The 15,645-nt window shown below is 34.8% G+C and overlaps 1 protein-coding gene across 7 annotated transcripts in view; it reads left to right on the top strand.

Moving 5' to 3' along the window:
• Nucleotides 1-15,645, top strand: part of Tsga10 (testis specific, 10) — a 95,156-nt gene that overhangs the window by 38,963 nt on the left and 40,548 nt on the right. For all 7 annotated transcript variants that reach the window (XM_005400734.2, XM_005400731.1, XM_013522796.1 and 4 more), the window contains one exon: nt 123-274. In XM_005400734.2, the coding sequence (XP_005400791.1) occupies nt 123-274 (152 nt within the window). The remainder of the gene's footprint in view (nt 1-122; nt 275-15,645) is intronic.

Below are 15,645 nucleotides of genomic sequence, written 5' to 3'. Positions count from 1 at the left end.
GACCATCTTATGTAAGGTTTTCCATAACCCACAGCTGGAATGGAGTGAGGGAGGCTGTCTCTGCAGGAAGACACCTGAGGCTTCTTTAGTGATGGCGTAACTTTGTTGTTCTACTTGTATAGCTTGATGATGAACGGATGGAGCAAATGTCAAATATGACTTTGATGAAGGAAACCATAACCACTGTGGAAAAAGAAATGAAATCACTAGCAAGAAAAGCAATGGATACTGAGAGTGAACTTGGCAGACAAAAAGCAGAGAATAATTCTTTGAGGTAAATGAAATAACTGTAACTGATAGCTCTGCTTTTTGTAATATCTTTTATAATGAAAATTAAATTATTTGTTGAATTTAATTTCTGGAAGTATTATTGTGAAGCAGTTTTAGAAACCTCAGGACATATTGAACAGTTTCCCTGAAATCATCACAGACTGGTAATGGCCCACTTAACTAGAAAGCATATTTCTAGTAATCTTACCTGTACATTTGCAGATTTCTTGAAGTTTAATTGAAATAGCTTTTATAAGGCCCTTCTGGATACTAAGCATATTTGAATTTGTTTAATTTACTGTATAACCTTAAATTCTGTTCTGGGATGTTAACAATATAAAGAGGGACATGTTAGAAAAGAGGTAGTTTAGAGGTAATTAAAAGTCAGAGGGCTGGAGATAGCGCCTGCCTGGCAAGTGCAAGATCATGAGTTCAATTCCTGATACCAAAAAAATAAAAAATAAAAAAAAAGTCATAGTAGAGGCTGGACGTGGTGACACACATGTGTAATCCCAGAATTTAGGAGGCTGAGACAGGAGGATCACTATGAGTTCAAGACCAGCCCAGGCTACAAAGTGAATTCAAGGCCAGCCTGAACTATATAGTGAGACCCTGTCTCAAAAAGACCAAAAAAAAAAAAAAAAAAAAAAGTCATAGTACAAAAATAGGAGCATGTAATGGAATTTCTATTAACTGAATGCTAAGTATGTTGCTTTAACTCTTCCTACATACTATTATGGAAGCAGAACATATATCAATTAAAATAGCCTATATGCAATAAATATGAGAGGATACATTTTTGGACAATTTCTATGTCTGTCATTTTTTGTTTTGTTTTGTTTTATTTCCAGTACTGGGGATAGAACTTACGATGTCGCGCTTGCCAGGCAGGCGCTGAGCTGCTGAGCTAAATCCCCAGGCCCTATGTCTGTCATTTAACTTTTAGGATCCGTTGATAGGGGGAATAGAGGTTCTGTAAATTCAGTACGGTCAAATTTTAATGGATCTGTGAACATTTGAAAAAATAGCATTTCATGTTGTTGTTTTGTTTTTGTGGTACTGGATATTGAACCCAGGACCTTGCATTGGGGTACATCCCTGCCCTTTTTTAATTTTTTATTTTGAGTCAGAGTCTCACTATATTGCCTAGGCTGGGTTCATCTTGCAGTCCTTCCGTAGTCTCCCGGAATGCTGGGATTACAGGAATCTACCACATGTGTGCCTACAAAATAGTAGTTCATCTGAGTGAAGTATATTACTGAGTCTACAGATAATGTTTGGTCCTTGTGTGAATTCTCAGTCTCTCTTGGATCACTGCAGGAGCTGTGGTGCACAGGTTGCAGTCACTTGTCAGGACAGATAATTCAAGTTCTTTTCCTTCACTATTAAAAAATTTTACTGCTTATAAGAATATTCTAAGATCAGGTGAAATGAAGGTAACAAAGCAAAACAACAGTAACCAAAAAACCTTACAAAATTGAGAAAATCATGAGGAAAATTTAAATCATTCTTTTTTTTTTTTTTCCCCAGTGCCAGGAATCAAACTCACTACCTTGTGCTTGCCGGGCAGGTGCGGTGCCACTGAGCTAAATCCCCAGCCCCTAAATCATTCTCAATTCTGTATTCCAGGGAAAAATAATAATATAACCTGTTCCTGAACAGAAATTTGTCTACCTGTATGTATTATGTTAGTTTTTATGTGATTGAGATTGGCCTGTATAATTTTGTATTTGACCAGTTTCATTTAATTATATACCATAAACATTTTCTCATGTTATTAGGAGTTCTTTGGAGAACTTTTTATAGTATAATGTTCTAGCAGAGAGATATATAATAATTTTAGGGATTTTTTGATGTCCATTTATTTTAACAGTTTTATTGACATATAATGGGCACACCATAAATATGAAAACTTTAAACAAATGCAGTTATACAGCATGAATTATTTTGAGATGTATTCATATTATATATATATATATATTTAATCATCCTGTGTAATAGCTGACTAATGTTATATTGTATGGGTATAGAAATAGACATTAGGTTGTTTCCAATTTGGGCCTGTGACAAACTTGCTGAAAACATTCCTATATAAGTCCTTCTGTGTCTAAATGCTTTTGTTTTTCTTGATTAAAGGATTAAAATGGGTAAGTTGTATGATGATATGTATTTCACTTTTGAACAAACCAGTTAACTCTCCGTCTCCCTCTTTCTCACCTCTTCCCTTTTTCCTCTCCCTTTTCCTCTCTCTCTTTCTCCTGCTCCCTAGTGGCTGTAGAACAGTGCTTGTGCTATTTTATTTTACATTTGTAGCAGCAGTGTAGGAGTGTTTCAGTAGTTACATATCCTTACCAAGGTATCTTAGCGTTAACTTTTCTAACAGATATATATTATGGTTTTAATTTATCCTTTCCTAATGATTAATGATTTTGGCATCTGTTCATGAACTTATTTGCTATCTGTGCATCTTTTGTGAGATACCTGCTAAATCTTTTATATTACTGTTATATTAATAAAATTGTAAGATTCTGTATTTTATGTATAAAATATTTATCAGGTATATGTTTTGCAGATATTTTCTCCCATTCTGTGGCTTGCCTTTGTACTATCTTAACAGTATCTTTTTAAAGAGCAAATGTTTTTAGTGAAATTTATTGAATTTAATATATTTATAATCCAGTGTTTTATGTTCTTTTAAAGAAATTTTTGTAAAGCCTAAAGTAATTAAGATTTTCTCCCATAATTACTCTTAGCAGTTTTATAGTTTTAGCTCTTACATTTAGATCTGTAATCATTTCAAGTTAATTTTTGTATGTGATATAATATGTAAATGATATTCCACTTTTTTGGCATAAGGATGTTTAGTTGTTCCAGGATCATTTGTTGAAAATACTTACTTTTCTTCACTGAATTGCCTTGCAGTGCATAGGTCAGTTGATCATATATGTATTCTCTCCCTCCCTTTCTCCCTCCTTTCCTTCCTTATTTTGTTACTTCCTTTTTGTGGTTAAAAAAAAATAACATGAAATATACTTAAACGTTTAAGTGTATTGCATAATATGAACTATATAGTAGATCTCTAGAACTTTTGCCTTCTGTACACCTAAACGATCTACATCAATTGAAGATGGATGCTTCTCCTTCCCCTCAGCTGCTGGCAGTAACTGTTCAAATTTCTGTTTTTGAGTTTACCTTTTGTATGTGGGATATTATACAGTATTTTTCCTTCTATGACGGTTTTATTTCACCTGTCACACAAGTAATGTTCTTAAGGTTCCTCCATGGTGTAGCATCTGACAAAATTTCCTTCACTTTAAAGACTAAATAATATTCCGTTGAATGTATACACCACGTTTTCTTTATCTCTTCATCTGCTGAAGGAGATTTAGATTATTTTCACCTCTCGGCAACTGTGAATAATGGTGGGTATATGAGCGTGGGAATGCAGATAATGTCTTCAAGGTCCTGATATCTATTCTTTTAAATAAATACTTAGAAGTGGGAATGTTGGGTCATAGTAGTTTCATTTTAATTTTTGAAAGATTTTTCAACGTTATTGAGGTGTAATTGTTGAATAAAAATTGTATATATTGAAGGCATACATTGTGATCTTTTGATATATAAATATTATGAAATGATTACTTTAATCAGCTTAATTGGTATATCCATTGCCTCACATAGTTCCTTTAATTTTATTGTAGTTAGAATATTAATATGTACTCTTGGAAAATTTTAAGTGTATGGCATATTATTGTTATTAACTACATTCAACATGCTGTATGTTAGGTGTCCAGAACTTTTTCATCCTAGAACTGCAAGTTTTTACCCTTGGACCAATTTTTACCCATCTCCCCATTTATCTTATCAATCTCAGCCATTGGTAACCACTTTTCTACTGTTTTTTGAGTTTGGCTTTTTAAAGATTCCAAGTTATATCATGTAGCATTAGTCTGTTTGGCTTATTTCACTTAGCATAATGTCCTCTAGTTTCATCCATGTTATACGTGGCAGGGATTCTTCCCTATTTATGACTGACTTATATTCCATTGGGTATGATGTGCTACAGTTTCTTCATTCATCCACTGATGGACACTTAGGGTGTGTATCTTGGCTTTTTTGAATAGGGCTGCAATGAACATGGGAGTGAAGATTTCCCTTTGAGACTATGATTTTATTCATTTTGAATATATATATATTCGAAGTCCATATATTTTATATATAGAGAGAGAGAGAGAGAAAGAGAGAAAGAGACTGAGAGTTGCTAGATGATGTGATGGTTGTATTTTTAATTCTTTCGGGCACCTCCCTAAGTTGTCCATAATGGCTATACCAATTTACATTTCTACCAACAATGTAAAGGTTTTCTTTTTCTCCACATCCTTGTTGAAACTTGCCTTTGATACTAGTCATCCTGATAGTGTGAAGTGGTATCTCATTGTGGTTTTGATTTGCATTTTCCTGATGTTTAGTGATGTGAGTACCTTTTCATATATTTATTGGCCACTCATACATCTTCCTTGGAAAAATGGTTGTTTAGGTCTTTGCCTATTTTTTAATTGAGTAGTTTATTTTGCTGTTATTGAATTTGTATCCTACTACGTTGGTGAATTGGTTTGTCAGATCTAAAAATTCTTTGCTATTTTTATGGGTCTTTTTATATAAAGAATCATATTACCTACAAAAAAGGATAGTTTGACTTCTTTCTCTCCTATTCATATCTCTTGTCTTTTTTTGTCTTGCCTGATTGCTGTGGTTAAAATTTTAAGTACTATATTGAACAATAATAGTAAGAGTGGACATCCTTCTCTTTATGCTGATTTTAAAGGGGATATTTTCAGGTTTTCCCCATTCAGTATGATATTGTAGTTTCTGTTATTGTATAGAAATACAATAGATTTAGCTGATGTGGCAGCCATACCTATAATCCTAATACTCAGGAGGCTGAGGCAGGAGGATTCCTATGAGTGAGGCAAGCCTGGGCTACATAGTGAAGTCAAGGCCAGCCTGAACTACATACATAGCAAGACCCTGTGTCCCTCTCCCAACCCAATAGATTTATATTTTGATTTGGATCCTGCAATTTTATATGAATTTATTAGTTATAAAAGGTTTTTTTTTGTGAAACCTTTAGAATTTTCTATATCCTGTCATTTTTAAACAGAAAGATGATGTCATTTCTAAGTAGACTACTGTATTTCTTCCTTTCTGAATTGGCTGCCTTTCATTTTTCTTGTTTAATTCTCTAGCTAAGACTGCCAGTATTGGAATGAATTGCAGTGGCAATGGCAGTCATCCTCGTTTTGTACCTAATGGGGAAAGCTTTTAGCTTCCATTATTGTATGTTGCTGTGGACTTGTGCTATGTGACATTTACTTTTGCTGTGACCTTTGTTGTTTCCTTCCTTTTACTAACGTTGGGTTCAGTTTTTTTTTTTTTAACTTCCTGGAGGTATAGTTAGGCTGTTTATTTGAAATCTTTTCTTTTTTTAATGTAGATGTTCATCAGTACATAGTTCCCTCTGAGAGCTGCTTTTGCCACATCCCATAAATTTTTGTTTGGTTTCTGTTTTTGTTTCAAGATTTTTAAAATTCTCCTTTTGATGTTTGTGTTGTCCCATTGGCTGTTCAGAGTGTGCTATTTAATTTCCACATATTTGTGGATTTTCCAGTTGTCCCTTTGTTAATGATTTTACTTCATTCTATTATGGCCAGAAAAATGCTTGATATATTTTTAGCCCTCTTAAATTTGTTGGTTTTTTTTGTTTGTTTTGTGTCCTAACATATGGTCTGTCTTAGAGTATGTTTTGGATGTGCTTCAGAAAAAGGTGTAATTCTGCTATTGGATGGAATTTTATATATATATATTATATGTGTTCAGTACATTTAGCCTAAAACATAGTCTTCGTTAGATTCCTGTCAGAATAATTATCCATTATTGAAAGTGGTATATCAAAGTCCCCATCTATTGTATATTGTTGCTTCTCTCTCCTTTCAAATTTATTAATATTTGCTTTATATATTTAGGTATTCCAGTATTGAGTGCATTTGTATGTATAATTGCTGTGTGTTCTTAGTGAATTGACTAGTTTGTCATTATACAGTGACCGTCTTTGTCTCATTTTACAGTTTTTGACTAAAAGGCTATTTTATCTAATGTAAGTATAGCTCCCCCTACTCTGGTTTCCGTTTGTATGGAATATCTTCTTCCCCCTCTGTAGGGGGTCTGCAGTGAGGACCAGTGGTAATCACCTCAGTGGTGAAGTTGCCAATGTCTGCTGCAGAGCAGACCACTGGGGCCTATGGCAGTACCCACTACATGGCCGATACCGCTAGACCTTGCTTTACTTATTCTAGGCATCTCTCAATGTGTCAGGCATGCTGATCTCTCCAGAAATCCTTCTAAGTGAATATTCTACATGTTTTGCTCTCGTGTGTTAGAGCAGATTCTTAATTCTGATCCCTTTCTGGAATATTTTCTTTAATAGATAGCTATCTAGGGGCTGGGGATTTAGCTCAGCGGCAAAAGCGCCTGCCTGGCAAGCGCAAGGTTGTGAGTTCGGTTCCCGGTACCGGAGAAAAACCAAAAAAAACAAAAAGAAAATAGATAGCTATCTAATTATTTTAAATTTTTTTGTGGTGTGGAAATACTGGTCTCTGTTCAGCCATCTTGTTGATGTCACTCCTTTTATTTTTAATATTTTGAGAGATTTTACTGTCCTCCATAGTGGCTGCACCAATTTACCCACCTACCCCCAACAGTGTACAAAGGCTCCATTTTCTCCATGTTTGCCAACATTTGTTATTTGTTTATTTTTGATAGTCGTCCTAACAGGTGTGAAGTGATACCTCACTGCGATTTGCATTTCCCCAGTGATTAATGATACCGATCATCTTTTCATCATTTGTATGTCTTCTTTGGAGAATTGTCTGTGCAATCTCTTCACCCATTTATAAATTGGATAGTTTGTTTTTGTTTTGTTGCTTTTGATTGTTTTTTGCTATTCAATTGAATGCATTTTAAAAATGTTTTGGATATTAATACTTTAGCAGGTACGTGTTTCCACATATTTTCCCCAGTTCTCTAGGTTGTCTTTTTACTCTGTTGACTCTTGCTACACAGAAGCCTTGTCGCTTCATGTAGCCTCATGTGTCTGTTTTTGGTCTTTACCTGTGTTTTTGGTGCCATAGATGAAAAATAACTTGCAGTACTATGAAATTTTTCTCCTTTGTGTTCTTCTAGGACTCTTATATTTCCAGTTCTGTTTAATTCCGTAATCAATCTTCAGTTGACTTTTGTGTACAGTGTAAGATAAAGGTCTAGTTTTAATTTCTTTGCATGTGCCTGTTTCATTTTCCAGCCACCATTGAAGAGAATTGCCTTACCCCATTGCGTAGTTTGTTACCCTTGTGCCACACTTCCCATCATTCGACCATGTATTTGTGGATGTCTTGGTTGTTTTTCTCTCCTTGCTGAGACAAAATACCTGATGCCCCAAATTAAGGAAGGAGAGGTTTATTTAGCTCGCAGTTTGTGGCAGTTTCAATCCATAATCAGCTGGCTCCAAGGCAGAGTGGCATGGCACAGGGGCAGCAGTTCACGGCAGCAGAACACAGCAAAAGCGATAAGAACAAAAAAGGGGGCATGTAGGACTCACACCATCTCTATGCCCTCCTCTTGCACACCATGAAGATGTTTACAAAGGGAGGACCTTGGCCCCCTGCTGAGTCTCTTAGTTAAACTTCTAAATGCAAGTTGACACAATGTATCAACCATTACAGTAGGTTTATTTATTTCTTGTCAGTATCATGATGTTTTGGTTACTGTAGCAGCCAACATAATGTAATTTAAAATGAGGAGGCATGAGGCATCCAACTTTGTTCTCTCTCAAGATTTTCTCTCTAGCTAAAAAATTTACCAATTTTGGTCTTTGTGGGTTTATTTCTTGATTATCTGTTTCATTCTATGGGTCTACTTATATATGTTGATGCCCATATAATATTTCTCATTATCTTAGTGTTTTTTAAGTCTTCCTATTAGGTAGTATTAACTCCCCGATTTTGTTCTTATTTTTCATTGTGACATTGGTTATTTTAGTTTGCATCTTATTTCAATTTTAGAATTATTTTTTTTTAAATTAAAAAAATCCAGCTGGGAATTTGGTTGGAACTGGGGAGGAATAATGAAAATGTTGAATCTTCCTACTCATGAGCACAGTTTATTTCTTCATTCATTTAAGTCTTTAGTTTTCCTCAGCATTTTGTTTGTTTTGGAAGTGGTGTGTGTATGTGTGCATGTGCATGCGTGTATGAGTCTGTGTATGTTTATGCTTCACTAGGGACTGAATCCAGGGAGTGCTGAGCCACATCCCCAGTTATATTTAATTCATTAACTAGTTAACTTTTTTGAGACAAGTTCTTGCCATGTAGTCCAAGCTGGCCTTAAACTCACTATGTACCCCAGGCTGTCCTCGAACTCACGACAATCCTCCTGCCTCACCATCCTGAGTGCTGGGGTTACTGGTGTGAGCTGCCACACCTGGCTTTATTTTGAGACAGGCTTTCATTAAATGGCCCATACCTCAACTTTGTGATTCTCTTGCCTCAGCCTCCTGAGTAGATGGGGTTCAGGTGTATGTCACCATACCCGGTTGATGTGTAGTTTTTAGTGTATTGACCTGGCACATCTTTTGTCAGACATCCCTGTGTGTGTCATATTTTTATACTTTTATAAAGGAGTTCAGATTTCACATTCCAATTGTTTATTGTTAGCATATGAAAATACAATTGTTTTTCAAGATAGTCTTTATTTTAGAAGTTTCAGATTCTCAGTAAAATTGTGAAGATTTGTAGCAGTTCTATGTACCTCACACACAATTTTTGCTAGCTTTAGCATCTTACATTATTATGGTATATTTATAATAGTTAATGAATCAATACTGAGCCATTAATAACTGAAGTCCATACTTTGTGCACATTTTCTTAGTTTTTTTTCCTAATGTCCTTTTTCTGTTCCAGGATCCCATCCAGGATACCACATTACACTTAGTTGTCATGTCTCCTTAGGCTTCTCTTGGCTATGGCAATCTCAGACTTTCCTTGTTTTTGATGACCTTGACAATTTTGAGGAGTACTGATCAGCAGGTATTTTGTAGAATGTCTCTTAAGTGGGGTTTCTGTAATGTTTTTCTCATGATTAGACTGAGGTGGTATATATTTAGGAGAAAGATCACAGAAAAATGCCAATTTAGGGGTTGCATATATGAAGGGTATTCACAGCTAATACGATTTAACACTCTTGACTTTGACCTTGATTACCTGTCTGAAGTAGTGGTTGACTTTCTGTATTTGGCATCATCTATGGTACGATCTTTTCAGTTTGGCTTCTTTCACTTAGCAGCATGTGTTTAAGGTTCATCCGTGGCTTTGTACCTTTATCATTCATTTCTTCTTCTCACTAAATAATATTCCATTGTCAGATGTGTCATATTTTGTTTATCCATGTACTTATGAATTATAGCTTGTCTGATTACATGTTTTTTTGTCATTACATTATAAACTTTCACATGCAGGTTTTTTTTTAAAGTTCAGTAAATATTTAGGTGCATAATTGCTGGATCATATAGTAAAATGATGTTTAACTTTATAGGAAATCACCAAACTCTCTTCTAAAGTGTGTGTATACCAAAGATTTATTTATTTATTTATTTTGGAGGTTAAGAGTAGGAAAATTTTTTGGAGAGTAGGATTGGGGAATAGGAACAGCTCCTGAGAGACAGGAGGGGTCCTGAATGGGTTGCCCTATACCAAAGATTTAGATTTTACTATTGTGATAAATGTATACTAATAAATTGTTTTACAATTCCTTCTTAATAAATGATGTGGAACATATTTTCATATGTTTATTTTCCATTTGTATATCTTCTTATAAGCTGCTCATTTAAATCTTGTGCTCATTTTTGAAGTGTTTACTGTTGAGTTTTCAGAGTTCTTTGCATATTTTGGATGCATTTCCTTATGAGATACATGCTTTGCAATTATAGCCTCCCTGTCTGTGTCTTGTTTTCATTCTCTTAATAGTATTTTTTAGAGAGCAAAATGTTTTAATGAAGTTCAACTCATCATCATTTCCTTTCATGGATTGTGGTTTTGGTGTTGTATTTAAAAGCACATCAATCTTTCTCTTGCATTTTCTTCTAAAAGTTATATAGTTTTGTATTTACACTTACTGTCAGTGATTTATTTGGAGTTAGTTTTGTGAAAGATGTAAAATGTGTGTCTAGGTTCACTGAATTTATATATGGCCATCCAAAAATTGTTCTAGCACAGTTTGTTGAAAGGGTGTTCTTTCTCCACTTAATTGCCTTTACCCCTTTGTCAAACACTGATAGTCTATATTTATATGTTTCTTTAAGTTTTAAATTCACTTCATTGATGTGTATCTATTCTTTTGCCAAACTATGCTGTCTTAACTACTGTAGCTTTGAATTAAATCTTGAAGCTGGATAATGTAAGTCTTCAAATTTTGTCTTCTTTAATAGTATATTCTCTCTGCTGAGTCTTTTGCCTTCCCATATAAACTTAGAATTACTTGTTAATGTCTACAAAATAGCTTCCTGGAATTTTAATTCAGATTCTGTTGAATCTACAAATCACTTTGGAAACAACTTATATCTTAACATTGTATATTTCCAATCAATGAACATGGAATTTCATATATTTAGATCCTTGAATTTTTCAATGTTTTATAATTCTATATTTTAATACTGTACTTAATAAGTATATATACTGTATGTAGATATGTAGATACTGCATATTAATTATCAAAATTTCTAGGACATTCCTAGAATGTCCTATACTACATCTTATATTTTTTCTTTCCTTTTTGTATTTCAAGAATATTCATACTTTTCATATACTGCTTAGTTTTTCAATTTTTTTGTTTTTGCGTTTTAATTCAAACAGTTATTATTGTACTGTCTTCAAGCTCAACAATTCTTTTCCTTGGCTATGTTCAGTCTACTGATATATCAGTCAAGGGCATTCTTCATTTTAGTTACAGTGTTTTTCATTTCTAGCATTTCCTTTTGATTCCCAGAGTTTCTGTCTCTCTGCTTTCATGTGTTATTGCATGTGGTTTATTTTTTCCATTAGTTCCCTAAATCATTTTGTCCAGATTATTTTAAATCTTCTGCCTTATAATTCCCATATCTATCTCATATTTGAGTTTGATTGTGATCCTTCAGATTTTGATGTGTGTTGTAATTTTCTGTTTCAAGTTGAAGATTTTGCATTAAATGTGAATGTTTTTTACTTTTGTTATGAGTTGGTTATATTCGGTGCTTGCTGTAGCTGAACATTCTAGAAGCTGCAGATTCCTGTATTACCCTGATTTTTGGAGGGGGTGGTGGTGTGTTTTGCTGAGTTTTAAACAAAAATTTATTTTTTTTTTTATTTTAAATTTTTTTTGGTTTTGGTTTTTCTCCGGTACCAGGAATTGAACTCATGACCTTGCGCTTGCCAGGCAGGCGCTGTGCTGCTGAGCTAAATCCCCAGCCCCCTGAACAAAAATTTAAATGGACATAAAAATTATAAATATTTATAGCATATCATAAACCACATGCAGTAACATGTGGGTAATGAAAGCAGAGCAACAGAAACTCACAAGGGTTTTTCCAAGTGTATTGCCTTATTGTTGTTGTTGTTGTTTTTAATCTCCTTAGGTGAAACAGGAAAGCTAGAGAGGGCTAAATTAGGATAAAAGGAAAGTCCTCTTCCAGTCTGGATAAAGCTGTGGGAAAGTCTGTTCACTCAGACAGTAAAAATTTAATATGAATAATGCTCTGAGCATAGTTTACCATAATTACTCTTGCCTTTCCCTTGTGAGAGCAACAAGGGAATCTTTTTCAGATCTTTACTGTGAGTACCTCTTGGGGTTCCTGAAGATAAAACACACTAAAATATGGGGTCTTCTTCAAGACTGTGGTCCTCAGGACCTTCTCTCTTAGAAGGAACTTTTCAGACTTACCAATAATTCATGAAAATTATCATTTAAATGTCCCCAACCATTTATGGTTCCATTAGTTTTTTTGGACTACACCTGTGTCTTCAAGAGTTCTGCCTATTCTCTCTTCCAGGAGATTTAGTTTCTGTTTTAATATTTAGATCTTTAATCCATTTTGATTTTAGTTTAGTGCATGGTGATATAACAGTTTCAGTTTTTGGCATGTGGAAAGCCAGTTCTTCTAGCACCATTTATTAAAGAGGCTTTCTTTCTTCCGGTAAATGTGTTTGGCCCTTTTGTCAAAAATAAGATAGCTGGGTGTGTTTGAAGTTGTGTCTGTATCTTCTAATCTGTTCCACTGATCCTCAGATCTCTCTCTTCCTCCCTCCCTTCCTCCCTCGCTCCCTCCTGTCATCCCTCCCTCCCTCCCTCCCTTTCTCTCTCTCTCTCTCTCTCTCTCTCTCTCTCTCTCTCTCTCTCTCTGCCAGTACCATACCATGCTGCTTGTATCACTGTAACTCTGTAGTATAATTTCAAGTCAGGAATTGTGATGCCCCCTGCTTTGCCTTTGTTGCCCAGAATTGTTTTTCCTATTGTAGGTCTCTTCTTGTCCCAGATGAATTTCAGGAATGTTTTCTGTAGTTCTGTGAGGTGTGTAAATGGTGTTTTGATTGAGATTGCATTAAATCTGTGTAAGAATTTTGGGAGTATGGCCATTTTTACTGTGTTAGTTCTTTCTACCCAAGAACAAGGGCTCTCTTTCCCTTTTTCTGATACCCTCTTTGATCTCCTTTTTCAAAGTTCTGTAGTTTTCAATGTAGAGACTGTTTACTTCCTTTGTTAGAATGATTCCTAAGAACTTCATTTTTTTCAGTGCTGTTGTGAAAGGTCTGGTTTCTCTAATTTCTCTCTGTGTGAATTTGTTGCTTGTGTACAGAAAGGCTATTGATTTTTGGGTGTTGATTTTATATCCAGCTATTCTGCTGAATTTGGTTATTAAATCTACAAGTCTTTTGGTGGAGTTTGGGGGTCTTCTATGTAGAGTATCATGTCATCTGAAAATAATGATAATTTAACTTCTTCTTTTCCTGTCTGTATTCCTTTTATTTTTTTCTCTTGTCTAATTGCTCTAGCTAATGTTCTAGAACTATATTGAATAAGAGTGGTGATAGTGGACATCCTTGTCTTGTTCCTCATTTTAGAGAGAAAGATTTCAGTTTTTGACATTTAGTATGGTATTGGCTGTTGGTTTCTCATAGATGGCTTTTATCAAATTGAGATAAAGACTATTTGTTTTAATTTTTGGTAGGGTGTTTTTTTTGTCTTTTTCAGATAGGGTCTTACTTTGCAATTCAGGCTGGCCTTGAGCTCACTTTGAGGCCCAGGCTGGTCTCCAACTTGCAACAATCCTCCTGTCTCAGCCTTCCGAGTGCTGGGATTACAGGTGTGCACCACCACGCCTGGGTTTGTAGGGTTTTTGATCATGAATGGGTGTTGGCCTTTGTCAAACTCTATTTATACACCTATGATCATATGGTTTTGGTCATTGGTTCTGTTAATATGGTGTGTTACATTGATTGATTTGCATATGTTGAACCATCCCTCCATCCTGGGATGAATCCTACTAGGTCATGGAGTATAATCTTCCTGATGGTTTGCTGCATTCTGTTTGCCAATATCTTATTTTTGGATTTTTGCATCTATATTCATTAGAGAGATGGGCTTAGAGTTCTCTTTTTTGGCTGGGTACGTCTCTGGTTTTGGTTTCAGGGTAATACTTACTTCCTGGAATGGCTTTGGGAGTATTGTTTCCCTTTCAATTTCATTACAGAGTTTGATGAGTAATGGCATTAGATCTTCTCTAAATTTCATGTAGAATTCAGCAGTGAATCCATAAGGACCTGAGCTTATCTTTGTTAATAAGTTTTTAATTACATTTTCAGTTTCAATGACTGATAATTGGGTTATTCAGAATTTTTATATCTTTTGGATTCAACTTTTGTAATTCATATGTATCGAGGAGTCTGTCCATCTTCTCTGTGTTTTTAACCTTACTAAGGTTTCTCAAAGTAAGTACTAATGATCTTCCAGATTTCTGTAGGATCTGTTGTGATTTCACCCTTTTCATTCCTAATTGCATGAATTTGAGTCTTTTCTTTTCTAACCCTAACCCTAACCCTAACTCTAACCCTAACCTTAACCCTAACCCTAAGTGTCTCAGATTATATGATGAACCTGGGACCAAATTTTATTTGATTTCTTAACTTTTTTTGAAAAGATAGATTTTTTTTTCTCTTTGATTTTTTCTTTTTTTTTTTTTGGTACTGGGAATTGAACTCATGACCTTGCACTTGCCAGGCAAGTGCTTTTTCAGCTGAGCTATATCCCCAGCTGCTTCTTTGATAATGTGCAATTCATTTAGCTTGTTATTCTTGTTTCCTAATATTAAAATTATTCCTGCTTTCTCTTATATGCAAAATGAGCTGGATGTGGTATTATGTATCTTTTTTAAAAGTCCTGTCCCTGACTTTGTTTTCTAATTTTAATTTTTATTAGTACATGCTTGTAGTACATAATGATTACAGTCATTGTGAGGACTTGGTACATGTACATAACACATCTTAATTCTTTTCACATCCCTTTTGTCTGCCCTCTTCCTCCCTTGAATTTAAGAATTCCCAGAGAGGAGTGTTATTTCCCTAAGCCTAGCAATAATTGAAAAGGTCTCTAGTTTGGCCTTTTCACTAATGGTATAGCTGTCAGTGGTTTATTGTGGGAAATCTTACTCCATTCTTGTGTTGCCAAAACTTCTGTAGCCTCATTTTCTGTTTCTAAGTTAAAACCCAAGATCACTGGCTAACAAGACGGCCAGACTCCAGCCATAACTAAGATGTCTTACTGCTCTGATTTGGTCATAGGGGTGTTTCCTTACAAATTCTTCTAAGCTTCCTTATACATTTAAAGGGTGATTCTTACATTATGTTCAATATGTGTAAATGTTTTGTGGTTAAAGAACTTTTGGATCACGTGTTCTTCCATAGTCAAGAAATGGAAATCTGTTTACATATCTATTGACTATCAACTCCATGAGGAAAAGACCAGTGCCAGCCTGATTCACCATAACTTTCTCAACACCTGTTACTTGGTGCCTATCAGATACTTAATAATTGTTTTTGTTTTAATTTTAAAAATAAAAGGAGGAAAATATTAACAGACAGATAACATTTTACAAAATAGCAAAGGAACAGTGCAGACAGTACAGAGTTACAAACAAAGTGGTAGGGAATTAACAATGCTTGTTGTATTACATATTGATATCTTCAAAGTGGTTTCTCATGAAAACAGATATAGACATGCAATGCTGATCAACCAAGG

This window comes from Chinchilla lanigera, unplaced genomic scaffold, assembly GCF_000276665.1.
Source record: "Chinchilla lanigera isolate Chin_1 unplaced genomic scaffold, ChiLan1.0 scaffold00069, whole genome shotgun sequence".
Lineage (NCBI taxonomy): Eukaryota > Metazoa > Chordata > Mammalia > Rodentia > Chinchillidae > Chinchilla > Chinchilla lanigera.
This window is presented reverse-complemented; position numbering and strand designations above follow the sequence as displayed.